A 22,734-nucleotide genomic window follows, 5' to 3' on the forward strand; every position below is an offset into this window, starting at 1 on the left:
TATCGTTCTTTCTTTTCTCCCTCCCAGTCTCTCCTCAGTATCCCGGGCTCCCCTTTTCTCTCCCGACACAATAGCAAGAGCAGCATCTTCAGCTACAAAGGGCGATTTCGTGACCCAGGTTCAGAGAACGAGTTTGCTGATGACGAGCACAGCACAGTGGAGGAAAGCGAAGGCAGGAGAGACTCCCTTTTCATCCCCATCCGCGGTCGTGATCGAAGGAGCAGCTACAGCGGCTACAGTGGCTACAGCCAGGGCAGCCGGTCCTCGCGGATTTTCCCCAACCTCCGCCGAAACGTGAAGAGGAACAGCACGGTGGATTGTAACGGCGTGGTGTCCCTCATCGGTGGTCCACCTTCCAGCATGCCTGGGGGACGCCTTCTGCCTGAGGTGAAAATAGATAAGCCAGCTACCAATGACAGTGTAAGGAAGTCAATGAGTAGACAGTGTAGGCATGGCGGACTGTCCTCTTCTCCTCTCCTGTATGCCGCCCTTCAAGTGAACCAGACTCCCTGGCAGAATGAGAGTCAGTCTGTCTGACCACAGACGATAAAGTCTTTATTGGATTAAACACCCTGTGCTTTAACTTCCCCTTCCTTTTCTTCTCAAATTTAATGACCCACCTCCTTCTCCACCTGGCTTCCTGGGAAAAAAAGGCTTGGAATTCAGTCCTTAATTAAAGGACTAATAATAGTAGGAACCCTTGGTATATGTCAGGCCGAATTCATAAGGAGCTATTTAAAGCATGGGAATGGGGAAACCAACCAAAGCTTGTTGCAAATGTTCTCCACAATAAGATAAAATATTTGAGGATTTAAAGGCAGATACAAACAATCTTTTAGCTGTCACTAAATTTTGCAAGGGAAGCTCTTAGTGTAAAAGAAGGATTTTTAAAAAATATTATTTTTTCATTTTTGAATTTTCCTTGACTGTGACTCTTTGTAATTAGTTGACTGAATTGGTATTGAGTAACCTTTTTAGTGGATCAGTGTTTCAGAATGCAGGAGAGAAACAAAGCTCAAAAAATAGATTATTAGTTAGTGGGGCATAAAAGAATCTGGGTAAGATTGAAACGACATCATTTGAGAGATACCTACATCAATTGTTTCTGAGAAAAAGTCTGGTTACCATGCCTATAAATTCCAAGCTATTTTTTTTTTAGTTATTTCAATTCTTGCAACCTGTTTGAACTTAATTAGTTATGTTAAGCATCAATTGCTACCTGTTTTTTTTCTTCCCTAGTTAGCATGTTAATACGATGTTTTGCTTCAGTATTTAATTCTTTTTCTGACACAGCATGAATGTGGTAGGAATAGTAATCTGCATGATGCATGCGCACAAGAGAAAGTATTACTTAGCAGTTATTTTGCTAACTCTATGTGTAGAGAGAGTTCAACATGCAACAAGCAATTAACTGTCATGATGGGAGAGCTGCATGGGCTGTGCAGAGACCTAGGTTCTCAAGCAGACAGTGGCAAATTCCTGTAATGAGGAAAAAAACCCCACCATTGTTTTGGCCTAACAGAGACTGGCATTTCCAGAGCAATCTTAGGAGGGAAGCTGTGAGGTGCCTTTAAAAGTGCAAGCTCTTTGACTTGAGGGGGGAGCAAGGTGATCCTTCACAAGGGTGAAATTGAGACATGGTTTCATATCCCTGTTGTGTTAGAAAATCAGCTTCGTAGTGGGCTAGAGTGGGAGAAGTCCCCATTAGTTCTCGGATAGTGATGTGGCCGAGCTTCTTTCATTCTAATTTTGAGATGCAGATTTTAAAATAAATGTCGATACTGTCAAATGCTCCGTTCCTAACCCTTATTAATTTTGGTGCCTCAAATGAGGCTGAGGTGGAGTTCGCACTGACCAGGCAGGTTGCAAAGTGGCCCAGTTAAAAGAGTCACTGCCCATCTGTGCTGTTTGGTAGTAGTACAGAGCGTAAATTACTTTGTCCTATAGCAGTCTTCATTAGAAATGTTCTTTAAAATGTAGTCCTTAATTTGTCTAAGGCTGCAAAGCACTGGTGCTAGCAGAAATGAGGGCTTGAGTTTTGGTTTGACCACTTACATAATGTAGGAAAGTGAGAAGGATGGCAGGAACAAAGATGTTTTTCTCTCTTGGGCGTACGTGCCACATTTCTAGGCTGAGAGTATGTAAAATACTGGGAAGACATAAGAGTTTGTATTAATCATCATATGAATTTTGCAGGGTACTACTGAAATCGAAATTAGAAAGAAACCTGGTGGGTCTCTCTTGGTCTCAATGGATCAGGTGAATGCATCCTACGGAAGAAAGGATCGAACCAACAGTGTAATGACCGGATTGACAAACACCCTTGTTGAGGGTAGGTATGGCTTGGAGGTGTGCCTTTGGTATTTTTCAGTATGTATGTATCGATTGCCATCTCGTGGTGTGTTGGAGGAAGACAACACCTGGCAGTTACAGGATAATTCCTCACACCGCATCTGCCCTGGGTTCCCTGTGCTGGAACCGTGCTGGCTGTCCCTCTGCATGGCCAGAGGTGTGGCTGATCACAAAATACAGATACGGACACACGTGTCTGCTCAGTTTGTCCAAGAAGATGCCAAATGGTCGTGTTAAACTTCATGAGATGGCTTCCTAGTGGCTTAGGGGATTAGAGTGATAGCTGGTCTATAAGGGAGCTGGTGTAGGGGGGGAGTACAAGCTCAGGTCAGGCCCTGTCTGTTCAGGCAATTGCGGCACAGGAGAGATCAGTTCTGAGCCTTGGGTACCTGACACAGGACGTGCATGCCCTTCAGATATACGGAATTTAGCTATCCCTGCTTTCAAGTAGTACATATTCATGCATTGGTTTTGCCTAAACCTGCTTCTTTTGAGTCATTATTGATACGGAAATATTTATTGGACTTTATTTTACTTGGTTTTGCATCTGAAATATATAGATACAGAGGTAAAGACAACAAAGAGTTGCTAGCAGTGTGGAGATTATAGGAGTAAGACAATGTCTGATACAGGTGTTCTGTCTTCTGCCATCTCCCAAGGACTGGAGAGACCCTCCTTTGCTTACAGTCTGTGGGAGAGAAAGATTTGAGCTATGCTAAGAGCTGAAATGTGACAGCTGTCAGAAGAGAAAGGGACTTCTGCATGACGGAAATTCTGAAATGGACAGCACACAGAGATTAGATTTCCAAATATGTTATGCGGGACCCAGCAAGAATTTATGAACAGCAGCCATATGAGGTTGATGATCTCAAATTCTTGCTGTCTCCTGCAATAAAATTGTATGAAAACTAAATATACTTAGAAACAGAGCGAGGTTCTGCTGCTGCTTCCCTCCTGCGCAAACGCCTACAGGCTACAGTGCTACGGGCCTCTTTTTTAACTTTAGAAATTCCAAGGCAACTAAATACTAAGCAACCAGAGAACCAATGAGAAAGAGAGCACAGTGGTCCTTCCCTACCCATAAAAAAAAAAATCTTCAGCATGAACAGCTGTATAGCCTGAATAGAGCCCTTGCAAGTCAAAGAATAGAGGTGAGGGAACTCCTGATTTATAAGGTTTTTTCCCCTAAACACTTGAAATAAGCCAGTGTAAAAAAAATGGACACGGCATCATGTTTGATTTCTGTAAATGGATGTGGTTAGTCTTAATCAGGTTATTCCTGTTTAAAATCCTTTGCAGCATTATGTCATATATTTCCTCTTTTAGACCGTGTCTGCATTCAGCACAGAATTCATTTAAGTTATTTAAAAATTGGCACCAAAGACAGTTTAGAAGCTGTAACTTCGATTTTAAACTGGTTTACCTTGATCAGTTCTGAGTTAAATATATCCCTTCATTTAAAAGAATTTGGATTGAATCGGAAGATACACGTGGGGCTGTTGCACAGGTTTAGAACTGCACTTCCTAGTAACCTCACACAGATGTGATGTAGCTCTTGTGTAGGGATGAAGGAGAAGTCGGTGAAGCTCAGTACAAAGGCTTGACCTAACTCTCCTGGTGTGGCAATCTGCATGATTAGCCATGGTCATAAGGTTCATGGCTTAGTAAGTCTTTGTCTTAAGCTATTGCCAAGCATCCTGGAGTTCTTTTGTTTTGAGTGTTGTATGTACATACAGCAAAATGTATCTTTGGCCCAAGAATATTGAACTGTTGTGCAAGCAGGGAGACATGAGAGGGGTTCATGACAGGCAAGACCAGGCAGTATTTTACCCATGCTGAGCATCAGACAGATCCAGCAGCCTTAGAGGTGAAGACTGAACTCTGTTGCTGTTTTGGTTTGTAACTGTAGAACTGGAAGAGTCCCAGAGGAAGTGTCCCCCTTGCTGGTACAAATTTGCCAACACGTTCTTGATCTGGGAATGCCACCCGTACTGGATCAAGCTGAAGGAGATAGTGAACTTAATTGTCATGGATCCTTTTGTTGACTTGGCCATCACCATCTGTATTGTGCTGAACACTTTGTTCATGGCAATGGAGCACCATCCTATGACCCCAGAGTTTGAACATGTGCTCTCCGTAGGAAATCTGGTAAGATAGTATCGGTAAATATTCCTTACAGATCTGCTCCTACTGGGATATATTGCTTGTTAATGTTGACTTAGACTGAAAGAACTGCTAATCCAGACTCTAGAGGACACTGAGCTGTGTGAGCTTGCCCTCACTGCAGTCTCTGGCAACTGAGAGGTGTTTGCTAAGGGTGCACTTCTCCGGTCAGAATTTGTTACTACTTAAAAATCCATCTGTTAGATCCTGGTGTGCCTGAGTAGGTCAATGATATTTGTGCTGCGTTGGAGGAGAAAAGGCTACTGCAGACAAGCACAGGGCATTGCATAGGCTGCATGTTTGAATTGGTGTGACAAATTGCATCATTCAATATTTAGCCTGAAGATCAGAAAATGAACAAAAGCGAATCTTTGCCTGTTCTTTGTTTGTCTGTCTCCTCACTGCTCCAGGTTTTCACTGGAATTTTCACAGCAGAAATGTTCCTGAAGCTCATTGCCATGGATCCTTACTATTATTTCCAAGAAGGCTGGAACATCTTTGATGGATTTATTGTGTCCCTCAGTTTAATGGAACTGAGTCTAGCAGATGTGGAAGGACTTTCTGTGCTGCGATCTTTCCGATTGGTATTCCATATTCCAGTTCTTTTTGAATGTTACTAACTTGGAGCTACTAGAAAGCTTTTTACAGAAAAAAAAGCAAACCCCACTTTTTTCTAGTTTGGGGGAGGACAGAGATGGAGTAGTATCATCTTTGTGGTCTCTTCTTACCTCACAACTGCTGTTTACGAGATCTGAGCAACAGCTCTTTGCATTTAGGCAGTGAACGATGACTTGGGAGGTATCTTGGTGTAGAGTACTTAATATGGGTGGAGATGGTCCACGTTAGAATGCACCTCTTATTTCATGTGTCAAATTTGGTAGGTTGTGTGTTACAGTGTAATAAAAGTGCTGAATACCTACAGCCTTCGTGTGCTTTTAACTTGTGCTGTCAATGGTTAAGCTTTTGAAAATGAAATTATGAAAACCGCAAGGTTAGATTTTGGGGCACAGAGAACCACAACTGAGGTCAGATTTTCCAAGGAGCATAGTACACTCTGAAGCTCCTGCTTATATCCAGCTTCAGAAAGTCTGTCTCCAAATGAGATTCTCTGGAAATTAAACTTTGATTGTGTGTTCTGGATATGCCAGGAAAACAAGTCCTTTTTTCCAGGGGAGGATGAGAAGGATTCAGGAAAGAGAAAAGTAATTTTTTGTGACACACACCCTTCAAATAAATCACCTAACTTCCTTAATGTTGCAAAGTTTGCAAAGCAAGATGGAAGCTCCATACTTTTCCTTTGTAAAGGGAGATCACCATGTGGGGGATAACTTAAGTACAAAATACAGGAGGCCAAATTCAAAGAGAAGTTAAGCATTTCCTATTCCTACTGACTTCAGCAGCAGAACTTATGTTTACCTAAAATACAAGAAGGTTGCCATTCAGGAAGTTCTGTCTGATTTTCCTCTTTGTTTAAGATGAAATTAAATTAAGTGTCATTTGTCTGTTTTGTTTTTTGGTTTGGTTGGTTTTTTTGTAGCTGAGAGTCTTCAAACTGGCCAAGTCCTGGCCCACTCTGAACATGCTGATAAAAATCATCGGTAACTCAGTGGGTGCTTTGGGGAACTTGACCTTGGTGCTAGCCATCATCGTGTTCATCTTTGCTGTGGTGGGCATGCAGCTCTTCGGCAAAAGCTACAAGGAGTGTGTCTGCAAGATCAATCCGGACTGTGAGCTACCCCGCTGGCACATGCACGATTTCTTCCACTCCTTCCTTATTGTCTTCCGTGTGTTGTGTGGGGAATGGATTGAGACCATGTGGGATTGTATGGAAGTAGCAGGACAGGCCATGTGCTTGATTGTCTTCATGATGGTCATGGTCATCGGAAATTTAGTGGTCAGTAGATGGTTACTGAGGGTCTTTATCGGTTGCCTCTGGGTGGGGTAGAATGTGGGGAGACTGGACTAGGGAGTAATGATTTGTGAGTCTGTTCTGCTCTCTTGGGGTCCTTCATGGCCTTTGACATATGACCAGTCCTGTTGACTTTGGTAGCACAATATTAAGGATGTGCTTTGCTTGATCAGGGCCTTAAACAGCTGCCCACAAATAAAGCATCCAAGCACTTTGCAATAAAAGCTGGAGGTATGAAACCCTCAGTCAAAGGGGACAGACGCATACCTTGCCTGAGGGCGTAAAAGAAGCAAAACCTGGCTTTTCAAATGCCAGGAGAGGAAATAATTTGGTACACAGGGGAAGGTCCCAAAGTGTTAAAATCAGGTTGGAAGTTTCTTCCAAAATCTGCCCACTAGCTCAATCATGAGGTACAGTTGTGTGCAAGAATCGGCTGGTGAAATTGGACGGCCTGTTGTGTGGGAGGTTAGACTAGATCATGATGTTTCCTTCTGGTCTTAAATTTTATGAAGAAAAGTCTATGGAGGAAAATGTAAGCAAGAATGAAGTAGTGTGAACAGTTGCATGTCTTCAAAGTAGTGTTGTGAGCTTTCTCTGAGAGGACTTGTCTTGCCAAGGGATTTTGACAAAATAAGTCTTGGGGACTATTGCTAGATGTGGGCAAAGAAATAGAGGTGGGAGTGATTGCCTAAAATGCCTAGATTTGGCCCATTTCCTCTGAGCTAGAGATGGGACTAAACCAGTAACGCTGAATTTAAATCCCTTGGATGGCTGCTGCTTAAATCCCTCTCTTTTAACATCTGCGGTCTGGATCCTGCAAGGGGCTCTATGTCAGGGACCCTTTTACCTGCACCGAATCCCTGGGACCCCAGCAGAGTTGTGTGCTGCACAGGGCTCCCCCATTCATGGAACGCATTGCAGGATCAGTGTCTTGTTCCTTGAGTCCCGGGTACCTCGATAGGTCTATGGGCACCAGAGCTGGTTCTCAGTGTGGTGTCCAGAGACTTAGCTCTGCAGCCCCAGTTAACATCAGCAGGACTTGGGTGGCTAAATACTCATATTCAGCTTTGGAAAAATAACCCTCGTGTGTCAGCTCTGCCAAGTGTGACCTCTTCTCTTTCAGGTGCTGAACCTGTTCTTGGCCTTGCTGCTGAGCTCCTTCAGCGCAGACAACTTAGCAGCAACAGATGACGATGGGGAGATGAACAACTTGCAGATTTCTGTTATTCGTATCAAGAAAGGCATTGCCTGGACCAAGGCAAAAGTGCGTGAGTTCATGCAGACTCATTTCAAGCAGAGAGAGGCAGATGAGGTCAAACCCTTGGATGAATTGTATGACAAGAAGGTGAACTGCATCGCTAACCATACAGGGGCTGATATCAATAGAGACATTGATTATCAGAAGAACGGGAATGGCACGACGAGTGGAATTGGGAGCAGTGTGGAGAAGTACATAATAGATGAAGATCACATGTCCTTCATCAATAACCCCAATCTCACTGTCCGGGTACCTATTGCTGTAGGTGAATCGGATTTTGAAAATCTCAACACAGAAGATTTCAGCAGTGATACAGATCCTGATGGCAGCAAAGAGGTAGGATGAAATGCTAAAAATTCATTCTAGTCATTTGACCCTCATGTGAGTGCCTGGAAGCATCTTGGGAGGGAGAACTAGATAGTTCCAGCACAAAACTTCTGTTTGTATTATGGTGTTGGTTTTGCCCTCAAGACAGAAATTTCTTGTGCTAGTTGCTCTATGGAAAGCCACAAATACTTGTAAATATATATAATATAAATACTTAATACTGTCTGTCCTGTTAATGTGAGATGCAAGCTGGGTCAGGATCTTAGTGAGGTGAAGTGAGGAAACAACTTTCATGACAATACATCTGGTGAACAAATCGCTGAGTCATCATGAAGTTTGATATTTGTTGGGAATTAATTATAGATTGGATTGGGTTTTATTTTGTGTTCAAGAAACTTGATGATACCAGCTCCTCTGAAGGTAGCACCATTGACATAAAGCCTGAAGTGGAAGAAGTCCCCGTGGAGGCACCAGAGGAGTATCTGGACCCAGACGCATGCTTCACAGAAGGTAAGCTGACTAGGAGTGTAGAGAGAAGCCTCCGAGCTGTTTCGGGGACCTGTCAGCTGTAAGCTTACCTTAAGGTTAGGTCTTAGTTTGGATCAGGGCTGGTTGTCAGCTTATTTTCAGACCCTTCTCGGACCCTAGTGAACTAGTTTAGAAGAATTTGCAAAGTGAAGGCCTTGGAGATGTAGTTGCCATCACAAGGATGTACATGACCTATGCATAGGGCAAGTTGATCTTTTGTACAACTGATGCCTTGAGTACTTAGAAGCAGAAGAATTTGGCTTCTGGTCGGGGTTTGGTTGTTTTTTTTTTTTTTTTCCCTCCTGTCGCTGGCCTCAATGTCTTTCAGCAACTGATCCATTACAGGTATTCCCATGGCAAAGATATTTTAAATGGTTCAAGGTTATTTTATCAGCAAGTTTTCCATTCCTCTTCTGTGAAATGCATGGATACCTCACCAAATATAACGAGCTTAATCTGTTCATAACTTGATGTTAATTCAGGTGCCCAGATACAGAAATGGTGAAAGTAATCATAAAATCCTCAAGAATGCAAGAGTTTTAACTGAAATTCAGCGTGTTTAATATTGTTGACATCAAAACTGCTTCTAAGGCAATGACAGTTTTATGTTCTTAGATTAAATCATCTGTTACCTAACAAAATTTGGGCTTATATTCCTTTGTGCACTATCCCCATTCCAGGTTGTATGCAGCGCTGTAAGTGTTGTCAGGTCAATATTGAGGAAGGGCTGGGGAAGTCTTGGTGGACCTTGAGGAAGACTTGTTTTCTGATTGTGGAACATAATTGGTTTGAGACTTTCATCATCTTTATGATCCTACTGAGCAGTGGTGCTCTGGTGAGTAAAATACAGAAATAGGTGTAGCCCAGTGGTGTTAAGCTAGGGGACTTCTAATTGGGAAAGCTGTATGTAGGAAATTTGGTGAAAAAGCAAGCAATGATGATTCTTACCCAGAAAACAACACAGCTCTGTTGTGGTAGGTACTGGACAAAAGCCTTTTTAAATTATTTTTTTTTTAGTTTGAATTAATAATGAAGACTAAAAGCCTGCAAATCTGGGTTCTGATCATAGCATGACTAGAAACGTGGGGATTTGGGACAAAATCAGACTGTATCTATGTCTCATTTTCACATTACCGAACAAGAATATTTATATTTCCCTTTCTTCACTTTCCCATGTTTGCAGAGCTTGTGGTGTTAAATAGATACAAATAATCACTATGTTTGTTTTCACACAGTACACTATTTTGTTCATAGGGTTATACAACAAACATGTTCAAGCTTGTTACGAATTTTAGGACAGAAGTCTACAACAATTCATATCCCACAGCAGTAGCCTGGTTTTCTTTACATGCACAGCTTTCATAATCGTTAACAGTCTGATTGCCAATGAACTCAGCCCTTTTGGATGTCCTGAGTGCTGAGCTGCAGAGAAAACTTGCTTCTGCGTGTTACTGTAGTGATACCAGTAGCTGAACATTTTAGATATAAAGGCTTGTACTTAGATCCCTAAAAGGCAGAGAAGTTCTTGTGTTACTTATTCAGGAGTTTCCTTTTTTTTTTTTTTGGTGGTTTTTATGTTTTTTGGTTTGGTGTTGCAACTACTACAGCAGATAAGGTGCACTGTATAAGAAATATAATTCCACTGCTCATCTCAGTATGGTTTGAACAAGCTTCTGGATAACGACATTGAACTATGAAATAAATCCTATGTAATGACATGAGAACCTGGTTATTTCCCAGGCTTTTGAGGATATTTACATAGAACAGAGAAAAACCATCCGGACCATCCTGGAGTATGCAGACAAGGTCTTCACTTACATTTTCATCCTGGAGATGTTGCTGAAATGGTGTGCTTACGGATTCGTCAAGTTCTTCACTAATGCCTGGTGCTGGCTGGATTTCCTCATTGTGGCTGTATGTATCCTCTCCTCCTTATTTCTGGTTGGAAAAAAATGTTAATTAGAAGAATGCTGGGGTAATGTTTTCTCCTGAGAAGTGTCCTAACTGAATCATATATTTAATGAGGATTCAATCCCAGGTATCTGTAAGTTTCCCAAACAGGGATAAAACCCTTGAGCCCGTTAAGTATTGCTAGTGTTTCCTGTGCAACTGTGGAATTTCTGCCCTGCAGGTGCTAATGAGCCTGCAGAGACAAAGGAGGGTTTTCCAGCCCTTGGCTCTTTTGCTCCACTGAAAATACTGTTTCTAAGAGGTCTGCCCACATGTTGAGCTACCAGAAGGTGTTAACAGTGGGAGAACTTGTGCAGACATGGTATTCCTTGGTGACACTCTCTTTCTGTAATCGTTTGCTTGCGTTATTAACGATGGGGGGATAATGAAGCAGGCAAAGTCTTCCCATCCTACCACCTAGCAAGGTCTGTTGTTCTGAACATTGGGCACGTGTATTTGTGAAAATCTGAATACTTTGAAAGCTTATTATGCAAAATGAAGTTCAACATCATCCTTCTTCTGTTAAAAAGATCTAATGCCCAGGAGAGAAAAAGCAGGACCACATCAAACAGCAGAGACAGCTTGGTGATAAGTGATCGTAGCATGAACAAGGGAAACACTTGGTCTGGACAGATCAGCACATGATCAACCTGGAACTCCCCTGCAGAACATCTTGGTAGGGAGAATAAATTTGAGAATTAAAAGAAGACAATAGAGAGGAGTTAGCAATAAATTTGACTCTGAAGCATAGCAAGGGCATTTAAAATAAATGGAATTTATGCTGTCAAAAGTGGCAGAAAATTATGGAATTTGATAGGACTTGAAGTCCAAAGAATTACAAAAAAAGGAACTGTAGAATCCCAAGTGCTTGGATTCTTCTAAAACGTTTCATCACATCCAGTTGAGAATCAGTGTCCGTAGTGAATGCCCCGAAAGCAAGTATAAAAAAAAAAAAAAAAATTCCAGGCTTCTCATTTGGAACATTTTGAATATGATTCAGTTATGCCAAGTTGCTGTTCAGTGACATTATCACTCTGGAAATATTTCTGAGTAGGTGGAGGAACTATGCTTGGAATTCAGGGGCAGAAGTGACTCAAGATGTCTACATTTCCTGTGGAAAACTGAATTTTTAAATTATTTTTTTAAAAAAAGTCTTCTCTGATCCCCTTAACACCTTTCCTTTTAACACACATCTTGAAGCAGTAACTCTTGTTTTCTGAAAATAACCCTGTATCTCTTTCACTGCCTTAAGATGAAGTATAAGTGCTAGTATGGAAACTAATGTAAGCTACCATCTATTCTTCTGTACTGCGTTGAGGAGAGGGTTTCAGCAAATGAAATTCTTTGGGGTATTGAATTAAAAAGATGACCAGCAGCTGAGCACAAAAATAGCATTCACAGTCCTTATGCTTCATGTTGTGAGTTGAATTCCAGCTGTTGGGAACAAAGTGCAGTTTGACAGATGTGTTATAAGTTTAATTTTCTTCCCAAGTATCTGGCTGCTGGTGGAGTAAAGATAAGGAACCTCCCAGTCAGGTAACACATTTACAGGGAGTGAACAAGTGCATATGTACAAGGATCCTGAATTCCCAGTGCTTTAGGAGAAATTTCTCTTTTCACTTGGTGTCATAGACAGGAGAGTTGCACAGTTGTGTCTACAAAAAATCTGAAATGTGAATTTAAGATGCCAAAATATTACTCGACAAAATCTCAGCTCTGCATCGTGTCCTCTATCTGTTAAATCACATTTTTTTAAACAACTTTTCTAAAGTGACGTAGATGGGGTTTGAGTGAAATCAGGATGGCAGCCATAACTAATAGAGAATAAGCCTTTGCATCATAACAACGCTCTTGAATGTTATTTTTCAGGTTTGATAGCATTGTCAAATAACCCTTCTCCTCTGATTCCCAAAGCTTGCTGGGTGTATTTGTGAAGACAAAGTCTTTTTCTGGGTAATAATGAAGGCTTCTGCTTTTCAGTCAATCTGGAATTCCTTTTGTCTGACATCGGTGCCTGCTGTGTCTTCTGTTGGAGTGTCCCAAGAGAATAATACTGAAAAGACCCCATGAAAGTTAAAACAGCCTTTAGACGTTTTACTGCTGTTGTGTTAGTTTCCTACTCGGGACCGGGGCATTATCCCAAGGGGAAGAAGCTATAAAAGTGAGGATTCTGTGAAGCCTGTACCCTGTATTATATTTATGGGGTAAAATGCTGTATTTCTCTGTATATGGATCTTACAGCCCATACCTCCAAATTCCATCTGTATTTTGAAACTTGGGACCAGGACTTTAATGTACCAGCATGGCTGTGGGCTTGGTCCCTTCCCGAGTAGGCTGATTTTGCTTCACAAAGTCTTTGTTGTAAACCTTTGGGACACCCTTGGCATGTTTTTAATGAGTGTAATTTTAAAATCAGAAAACCACATAGTAAAAACAGAGAGCTGTGTTGCCATATGTTGTGGCCACTTATTTTGGGGCAGATATGAAGACAGAAAAAGTGTGAAGCACATGCACAAACAGTAAAATGAGATGAAGTCTCTATGTTTTCCCACATGTTCATGCATTTGAAAACTGGTTCTGAAATTTCCCTGGAATATGTGTGGAATAAGAATCGTCCTTATGATTAATTTCACGTTATTATCTTAATATCCCTTTATTTAAAAAGAATGATAAATAGGAAGTGTCCTATTCTGAGAGTTAAGCTAAAAACCCCCACCTGTTATAGGAGGAGGTCTCATGTTTTTCCATTATTTGTTACTGTATATTGATGTCTTTTTTTTTTTCCTTGAAAAAGGTTGATATATCTGTTCTTATCTGTGTCTGTAATGTGATACTAGCCAAAAATGGAAGATAGTGGGATGCTGATGAAATGGTGTCTGTAGATACTCTTTACATATGGCCAAGTCATGTCTGATCTCATCTAAAGAGTTTTCCATTGACTCGTGTGGGGAATGCACTGCTGCCCTAAACACACATGCCAGGTCAAAAAGTAGATGGCCCCATGCTTTCAGGCTTTTGGTAATACAGGGCTTAATCCCGCGGGACCCTGAGCTGCCCTCAGTACCCTTTGGTTAAGGATATTTGGTAATTCACAAGTGTAGAGCCTAAAGCTGATTCCAGGCTGCTAAAGGAAATAGGTGGTCTTTGTGGTTGTGTTCAAAGAGAGATATAAGAAAGCTGTCCCCGGCTATGTCATAGTTTCAGTGTATGAGCCTGAGCAACCACACAATTGCTCTACACCTCAGTTTGCCCATCTGTAAAATGGGCTTACCCATCCTCATCCTCCCTCAGAGATGCTCACAAATGTCACTGCAACTTCAAGCAGGCAAAAAAAGCACGCAACAGTTGCTCTGTATTACAAGCAAAAAAAACCACACAGCCATCCTTGGGTTTTCAGGCAGTAAATGTTGGAATTGGCTGCCTCAGCACCATGCGTGACGGGGTCAGTGTTTACGTTTTTCAGAATTATTTTGGCAGAAGCAAGCTCAGGCACACGTCCTGTCCCTGAAGGCCGTTGCCACGGATGAAGCACCACCACTCAGTGTGAGCACGGTGGCTTGCTATACAAGTTGAGTGCAGTTTGTGCAGTGTGTGTATTTATCTGTATTCTTTCTCATAGGTACCTTTAAAATTTGTCTGGCTTAAATTTAATGGGAGCCGCTGGGATCCTGCAGACAGTAAAGGGCGAGGGTAAGGTTTTTGTCATCGTTTGGGCTCTTCCTTCCGACAGACCCCTTCTCCGTCTGTGTGTCTCTGCCTTTCTCTCACTTATCTTTCCCCTATGTTCTTTTCTTATGCCTTTCTCAACCGCATTATTTCCTTCCAGGTCGTTTCAGTCAAGTGAAGTAGGCAGCTGGTGTCATGTCTTCGGTATTTATTATGGGGGCCGCCCAGGCTGGCAGTCTGGGCTGGGCAATCAGTGCTAGGGGATTCATTCTAACAGTCTGGAACCTTTTTTTTCTTTTTCTTTTTCTTTTTTTCTTTCTTTTTTTTTTTTTTTCTTCTCTATTTTCTGTGTAGGTCTCTTTAGTCAGCCTTATAGCTAATGCCCTGGGCTACTCGGAACTAGGTGCCATAAAGTCCCTTAGGACACTAAGAGCTTTGAGGCCTTTAAGAGCGTTGTCCCGATTTGAGGGGATGAGGGTAAGATGCCATTAGCAGCTGATCCTTCTGCATGCCTGTGGAGCGGTTTTTTTTAAGCATGCTAGAACTGATCAAAACTGGTGGAAAGAAAATTCCAAATAGAATCATGATGCAGCTGCTGACTCGATCACCTCTACTGTGGATGTCCCCTCACCCTGCCCACCGCTGCACCCTTCCCTCTTAAGAAAGGGAGATGCATTAAGCTGCCTCATTACATTAATTACTGGCCCAAACCACATGCCATTTGTAGACAATGTTAACACTTGGCTGTTCTCATTTAGCCTGGCTTTTACCTCTAGCATCTGAGGGGGCTTCTCAGCTGTAACTTTTTTTATCTAGGGAGAATCACCAGGTGCAAAGAAGCAGAATTTGAACCACCTCAGTGTCTCCAGCCCCTCTAGGTGTTGGCCGCTGGTGGAATTGGATTGAAAGACTTTATCTGAGGGGTTTTTAAAAATGCAATCTGCCTACAAGGGGGTAAAAGGCTGCTTCCTTTCTCGGATCACTCAGGCCTTCAGGAAGGGACTGGCGGGGAGCTCAGCTGTTTGCAAAAAAGGCTTTGGTTTAATTCCTCTTGTTGCACCTTGTTGTTCTCGGTCCAGTCTGGTGGTGACTGGAAGCCTTGTCTAATAGTGAAGCTTTTCCTTTCCACTCCCTCCCTTTTACCATGCTTTACAGTCCCCTGTCCTGTCACTGTGGAACTAGCAACAAAGCACAAGCAAAGCATTGAACTTAACAAGCTTTCCTCAAATTGTTAGACAGCACCACTCTCTTGGGGATTTGAAATTAGTGCAGTGTCTCGCTACTTTGCCACTAATATTCTGTATTTTGGTGCTTTTTTTCCATTTGGGATTGAAATAGTCTTATAAGAACATGCAAAAAAATTGTATGTTTCTGTTAAGTAAAGCGTATGTTGTATTAATGGGTTTCCCAGTTGCTCTTAGAACAATAATGTAGATCTTTCATGCTAAATCCTAGTTAGCTCACAATTAGAGATACTACAAGAGATAAAATTATGTATTTAAAAAAAAAGGGAAGAGAATAGCAGTCTCAGTTTTACTTCAGGGTCTGACTGGAGCAATTCCACCTGGATCCTTCTGATCTCCTTTGAATTCGCTGTAGTATAACTGAGCACAAAATACAGCGCAAGAAAGGTAATGAGAGCTCATCAGGAATCCTCAAATTCCATAGAAGGCGATAGGAATAAATTATATAATAACAAATCCAAAAAGGGTCGTTTCTTCCCTAATATGTTATCCTGCTATTATTTCTTTGTGTCAGTTAGCTTAATTCTAAACTTTATAATACAGGCACAAAGGATGAAAACTTTTCCATTGACACAAAGCCAGAGCTTTTGCTGGGCTGGCTTCAGGTCCCACCTGAGAGTATGATCACAAAGGAAAAGACCTAGCACTAAACCTGTAGATATTAAAAGCTATTTTTAAGCCGTTCTGGAGAGAAGCTGTGATTTCTAATGCACAATCAGGAAATTCGCATGCTTAAAGTGGGAGATTTTCACCACAGCAAAATTGATAGAGAGTTACGACTGCAGCCCTGTTAGTTACCTAAATCCAATTATTTTTCCTTTGTTTTGACTTGAAGACAAGTGTTTCTGCCCCATACAACCAGAACAATTCTTCTGAGCCAGAGAATAGAGATTTGAAATGCCTTTGCAAAGGAAACATAAAATGTAGTTCTTTGCTTTTCTCTACTCCATAGTAATCTGCATTTTCAAGAGCTTGCTCTGCTCTTAAATTATTCAGGAAGTTTGACAGTAATGTTATGAAACATGCATGCATTTTTGTCAGTCTGCACACAAAAGCCATGTTCCTTCTCTCAGATCTTTTTGAATGCTATATAAATTTACTGTATTGTAAGTGACCATATTTCAGGAGGATATGACACTTTTTTTGCTTCCCATGATAAACCAGCATATTGATATCTGAAGGATCTTAAACCAAAAAGGCATACTGCTGCTGTATTGGTGTTCAGCAGCAGAGCATCCCGTTTGGATGAAGGGAGAATGAAAGCGAAGGCATTCTGTCTGGATAGAGCCTGTCTGGAGGGCTCGACTCCGACCTGTGTCTTTATACCTCACTGGGTAGACAGTGATGAATTCATGTCATTTACCAGTTGTTGTAATGCTACTTACTGTCTAGATCACTGTTGTGTTCACTTTTCCTGGAGGACAGGTGCTTGCTGCAGAGCTTATCATGTGTGAGGTGGTTGCATCCAGCAAACAGATGTTGCAGGAGGAGAGGGGACACTTGATGGTGGCCAGGACCAGTTGTGGCTCAGGTGCTACTACTTGAGGACTCCCGAACCACTGTGTAATTGAGTAGTCTTTCAAAACTAAGGCAAAGGGGTAAAAACAGTTTAGATTCTGTTCATCTATTAAAGGAATCTAAATTAGGAGATCATAATAAAGATTTAATATCCTGCTGACCTAACTCTATTAAAAGCTTGATAGCTTACATTTTGTCATGTGTTGGCCAGCGATGCTTAGGGACATGGTGCTCCCAAACTGTGAAAGGCTAAAATTAGGAGATGGTGGAAGATACGAGCTCTGACAAAACCTGTTATCGCTTCCCGCTGTGTTTGCTGCAGTTTGGAGGAAGGAACATGGCTTTTCTGTCTTCTTGAGCCTGCATAGCTGCATGCTCAGCTATCTGCCTGAGACAACATGATTGGCCTTGCTTAGTCACAAACATGAACTTGATGTTTATAGCGACTCACTGCTTAGTCTTAACAGAGCAATGCTGGGCTTGGTCCTGTCCCCACCAAAGTCAGTGCCACGCAGTTTGCTGGTGACCTCGGTGGGAGCAGGAGGCAGGCTTTGAAGTGATAACAGCCTTGTTTGAAAGTGGGGAATGGCCGTAAGGGCCACTGGCTGATACGAGCCATCAAATCCATGAGCAAAAGTGTCCTCAAACTTGGCTCTGAGAAAATTTTAGCTAGGAGCCTGTTTGTTACTAAGAAGAGAGTCTGAGCCTCACTCAGTAATGCCCCCATCTCCCTTTTGGCAACTAAAATTATTGAAAATAATTGTTGTTTAACTGAAGAAGTAACAATCCAAAATCAAACCCAGTAAATCTAACAACGTGGCCTGTTTTATTTTAAAAACAGAGCTTCAGTAGGTGGCTTTTAAGCAGAATTTTTTTACCGCTTGGAATAAGTTCACTGCCAACTTCTGCATGGAGTAAATGCCACAGATCTGTCAGTGGCCTTACCTCCTATTCCCCCCCCAAAAACAGCTGTATTGATGCTTGCTGTTTCCTGCCTTGTGTTTTATACTGAAACTTTTTCCCACCCCTTCCAACACAGGTGGTTGTCAACGCCTTGGTTGGCGCTATCCCTTCCATTATGAATGTGTTGTTGGTCTGCCTTATCTTCTGGCTGATTTTCAGCATTATGGGGGTTAACCTGTTTGCCGGGAAATATCATTACTGCTTTAATGAAACAGCTGAGGAGCGCTTTGAAATAAATATTGTTAACAACAAGACAGACTGCGAAGCACTGATGCCACCCAACTCCACTGAGATTAGATGGAAGAATGTGAAAATTAACTTTGACAACGTTGGGGCAGGATATCTGGCTCTTCTGCAAGTTGTAAGTTTTGCTTTCACCATCTCCCTAGTAGTGGTAAAGACGAGCTGCTTCTAATGCTTTTTGACTGCTTCCCTCTCTCTGTGAAATACAGCATCCCGTTAATCCCACTTGGGCTTGGATCTGGAATAAAATTGGCATTTATCTTTCATCCCTTTGCGTAGTGGGGGTCTCCCAGCACAGCAGGTGACCCCAACTCTGCTCTTCTAAGAGTCTGAAAAACCTTCCATGAGACAACAGTAAACCTGTTTAGATTCATTTATCATAGAATCATAGAATAGTTTGGGTTGGAAGGGACCTTCCAAGGCCATCCAGTCCAAACCCCCTGCCATGAGCAGGGACATCCCCAACTTGATCAGGCTGCCGAGGCCCCCATCCAACCTGACCATGAATGTTTCCAGGGATGGGGCATCTACCACCTCTCTGGGCAGCCTATGCCAGTGTTTCACCACTCTCATTGTAAAAAATTTCTTCCTTATATCTAGTCTAAATCCTCCCACTTTTAGTTTAAAACTGTTACCCCTTGTCCTATCGCAACAGGCCCTGCTAAAAAGTTTGTCCCCATCTTTCTTATAAGCCCCCTTTAAGTATTGAAAGGCTGCTATAAGGTCTCTCTGGAGCCTTCTCTTCTCCAGGCTGAACAACCCCAACTCTCTCAGCCTTTTTTCATAGGAGAGGTGTTCCAGCCCTCGGATCGTTTTTGTGGCCCTCCTCAGGACCCACTCCAACAGGTCCATGTCTTTCCTGTTCTGAGGACCCCAGAGGTGGATGCAGTGCTCTGGGGGGTTCTCACCAGAGCTGAGCAGAGTGGCAGAATCCCCTCCCTCGACCTGCTGGCCATGCTGCTGGTGATGCAGCCCAGGAGACAGTTGGCTTTCTGGGCTGTGAGCGCCCATTGCCAGCTCATGTCCAGTTTTTCATCCCTCAGTATTCCCCAAGTCCTTCTTGGCAGGGCTGCTCTCAATCCCTTCAGCCCCCAGCCTGGATTGATTCCGGGGATTGCCCCAACCCAGGTACAGGACTTTGGCACTTGGCCTTGTTGAACTTTGAGAGGTTCACATGGGCTCACTTCTCAAGCTTGATTCGTGTCATTTAGATTGAATGAAAAGAGAAATATTTAAGTAATGTTAAAGTTCAGTATACGGGGCAATCAGGAGTGCCAGGGAATCCTTGACATAGCTGGCACAAATCAGACTTGTTCTTTGACTTTGGGTGAATCCTAAGAGAACATGTGTTTTTCTTTGCTAGGCTACTTTCAAGGGCTGGATGGACATCATGTATGCAGCAGTAGATTCCAGAAAGGTAAAGTGCATGACCACAACCTCACGTCCCAGTATTTCACTCTGCTGTTTTGCTTTGGTAAAATTAAGAGTAAAAATTGTAGAACTATGCTTACATTATGTATTTAATGCTGTGATTGTTTCATTTGTTCTGTTAGTGTGATAAGTTAAAAGATGCTCAAGAAAATCCAGAAGAGGGCAGGGTTATTCTGGATGCTTTAGGGGCAGGGAAGCTCCTGCTGGAGTAGAAATACAGTGAAGAAAGGAATACAATGAAGTTGTATATTTCATTATCAGAATAAATTATGGGGAGGAATTAGCCATGTGGTACTCCATGAACCTTGCATCTACATGGGAGCCCGAGTGTCAGTTTAAATACAGTTTTGAAATTATGTCTGGGTTGGAGCTTGCTCTTCAGACACTTTTCTTGTTCTTGCATGCTGAAATCATGCAAATACCATTACTTCCTTTTTGCTTTCTAATTTTTTTTCCTTCTCTTGTTTTTATATTAAAAGATTTTTAAATGGATTTCCTTGTCCTACACTGAATGCAGGGTTGGAAACAAGTAGCATGACTATGTCAGGGCAGTGTAAAACATGTTCTTCTCTTCCTGGTCTTACGTGTCCCTCTTCAAAAGAAAGAACAATGTCTTCACTTTGACAGTGCTTGTCATTAAAATGATCATTTCCTTTGTAATTTGCAAATTACTATATAGTTTATGGGCACTGACCTCATTTACAGTGAAAGTCAGTTTAGACTGTAGCGTATTATATTTCTGAAAATTAGATCACCATTCTGCTGGTATATACATACAATATACATGCATATACTTTTTGCTTTACTTGAAACAGTGTGAGGGCACAGTTTTCCATATATAACTACAGCTTTATAAAGCAGGACTGCCTTACATGGGAATACTTGGAAACATGACCAATCTCATTTTGACTATATTTGTATGACGTCTTTGAAATGTCATTTATTTCTCTTCTCATCTCCCATTCAGCAAGAAGAGCAACCCAAGTATGAGGACAACATTTACATGTACATATATTTTGTTATCTTCATTATCTTTGGCTCCTTTTTCACCCTGAACTTGTTCATTGGTGTCATCATTGACAACTTCAATCAACAAAAGAAAAAGATAAGTGATCTGTGTTTGCTGATTAGTAGGGCAGCTGAGACCTGTTAGAGCAACATTGAGCCTTCAGGCTGGTGGGGTTTTCTGCAAAATAAAGCCCAAGGACCTTCAGTCTGGGGCACAAGCCTCCCCTCTTAGAGCTGCGGGCTGCAGAATCGCTGTGACTCTTACTGCATCACTCCCTACACAGCCCCACTAAGACTGGCTGAACAGGCTCAGGGAGTACAAGAGGCAGCCCAAAGCTTTATGTAAAACTCTAGCCAGATTAGACATTTTCCCTAGCCTAATTTTCATGCATTTCTGGGGTTTTTTTGCCTTGACTAAAATATACAGACTGGAAGTAAGATGTCTTCCTTGCCTCTCCCTCCACCTCTCTGTCATATACTGCTTTTCTTCTTTGCAAGCCAAGCTGAGGATGTGTAGGCTAAATGGCCTGACATCTCTGCTACCGTTTATCAATCACAAATGGGATAGAGGTTATTCATAGGAAAAATAGTCATTTTTCTTTAAAGGAAAATCAGTACACCTTGGGTATTAGTATAAGTTATTTCTGTCTAAAATAGCTGCCACCAACTTCCCATATGGCAGGTATCCTCATGACTTAGCTAGGATGTTATTCCTTTCCCTTCTGGTGTATGAGCTGATTGTAACCAGTTTTCCTTTTGCCCCTTTACTTTGGAGGTCAAGATATTTTCATGACAGAAGAACAAAAGAAGTACTATAATGCCATGAAAAAACTGGGCTCAAAGAAACCTCAAAAACCTATTCCCCGACCTCTGGTGAGTATGTTATAAAGGGAACTGAAGGTAAAAACCTGCAGAGAAGACTTTCAAAGGAGCTTCGGCTCCAAAAGCATCCTTTGTTCTAATTCATGCTGGACTCCACATCACCATGGTCTTGTTGTTATAATTCAGGTATCATCTAAGAAAGGTTAAAATGCTACAGCTGTGGTTGATGTTAATCAGATGGCTTACTTGAATCAACAAAACAATCTGAAAACCCTGTCTGGCTGGGAGGCTATAGATGGAGAGTAGGAGGCCTCCTGACGTTAGTGAGCAGGATCCTGGACAATTAGCCAGCCTTATGAGTTGCATTGATCGAGACCTAAGTGCATTTCCCTGCTTTCTTGAAAGGCTTTGCATGTGCTATTGGCTGAGTCCCTTAGATACTGCTGTGGATAAGGCATCCTGCTGCTCTGCCTGCAGCTGGAACTAGACTGCTGCCAGGATTCAAGAGTTAGTTGAAAATCTAGTTCAAGTACCCTGCGGTCAGAGTCACCACTGCAAGGTAGATGTGGCTGCTTTCTCCGGTAAATGGAAGTGCATCACTCTACCTTTGGCCTCAAGCAAGAGGAAGATATGCTGGAAATAGGGTTATGGTAGCATGCTGAGGGTATAAATAATAGCATTTTCTTACCTTTCTCATAAACAGATCAAATTGGGGCTACAGTTTGCTTTGAAAGCTTCATAAGATACTGACAAAATTATGTCCTCATCCCTGTTTCCACCAACAGTGCAATAATTTGTTGACTAATGGTAGATTTTTGTTCAGACTTGTTTGGTTCATTGTCTCTCTCCTGTTGCACAGAACCGCATTCAAGGAGCTGTCTTTGACTTTGTTACTCAGCAAGCATTTGATATAGTCATCATGATGCTCATTTGCCTCAACATGGTGACCATGATGGTGGAGACGGACACACAAAGCAAGCAGATGGAGGACATCCTTTACTGGATCAACCTGGTGTTTGTCATCTTCTTCACCTGTGAGTGTGTGCTGAAGATGTTCGCCTTGCGGCACTATTATTTCACCGTCGGGTGGAACATTTTTGACTTCGTGGTTGTGATTCTGTCCATCGTGGGTAAGTGCGACACCAATTAGATAGAGGTCTGTGAGTGCTAGGCTGTCTTGGGGGTTGCAGAGCAGAGTGCATTCTTATCTTTGAAGGGGATATATAGCTACCAGGACTTCTAGGTTCTCTTTTTAGCCTTGTGAAGAGACTGTGGCAGAATTTGGCAGCTTGAAGGCCTGACTAATGCACCCTCCTCCCTCTGTTCTGGCATTCATTTCCAGTTGTATGGAG

General features: G+C 42.1%; 1 protein-coding gene across 4 annotated transcripts in view; it reads left to right on the plus strand.

The window, feature by feature from the left end:
* Positions 1–22,734, plus strand: part of SCN8A (sodium voltage-gated channel alpha subunit 8) — a 70,822-nt gene that overhangs the window by 42,088 nt on the left and 6,000 nt on the right. For all 4 annotated transcript variants that reach the window (XM_049818532.1, XM_049818528.1, XM_049818530.1 and 1 more), the window contains 15 exons: positions 28–387; positions 2,197–2,332; positions 4,262–4,500; positions 4,926–5,099; positions 6,053–6,409; positions 7,548–8,018; positions 8,402–8,519; positions 9,218–9,372; positions 10,278–10,451; positions 14,508–14,630; positions 17,955–18,239; positions 19,485–19,538; positions 20,520–20,657; positions 21,329–21,433; positions 22,242–22,512. In XM_049818532.1, the coding sequence (XP_049674489.1) occupies positions 28–387; positions 2,197–2,332; positions 4,262–4,500; positions 4,926–5,099; positions 6,053–6,409; positions 7,548–8,018; positions 8,402–8,519; positions 9,218–9,372; positions 10,278–10,451; positions 14,508–14,630; positions 17,955–18,239; positions 19,485–19,538; positions 20,520–20,657; positions 21,329–21,433; positions 22,242–22,512 (3,160 nt within the window). The remainder of the gene's footprint in view (positions 1–27; positions 388–2,196; positions 2,333–4,261; positions 4,501–4,925; positions 5,100–6,052; positions 6,410–7,547; positions 8,019–8,401; positions 8,520–9,217; positions 9,373–10,277; positions 10,452–14,507; positions 14,631–17,954; positions 18,240–19,484; positions 19,539–20,519; positions 20,658–21,328; positions 21,434–22,241; positions 22,513–22,734) is intronic.

Source organism: Accipiter gentilis, chromosome 16 (assembly GCF_929443795.1).
Source record: "Accipiter gentilis chromosome 16, bAccGen1.1, whole genome shotgun sequence".
NCBI lineage: Eukaryota > Metazoa > Chordata > Aves > Accipitriformes > Accipitridae > Astur > Astur gentilis.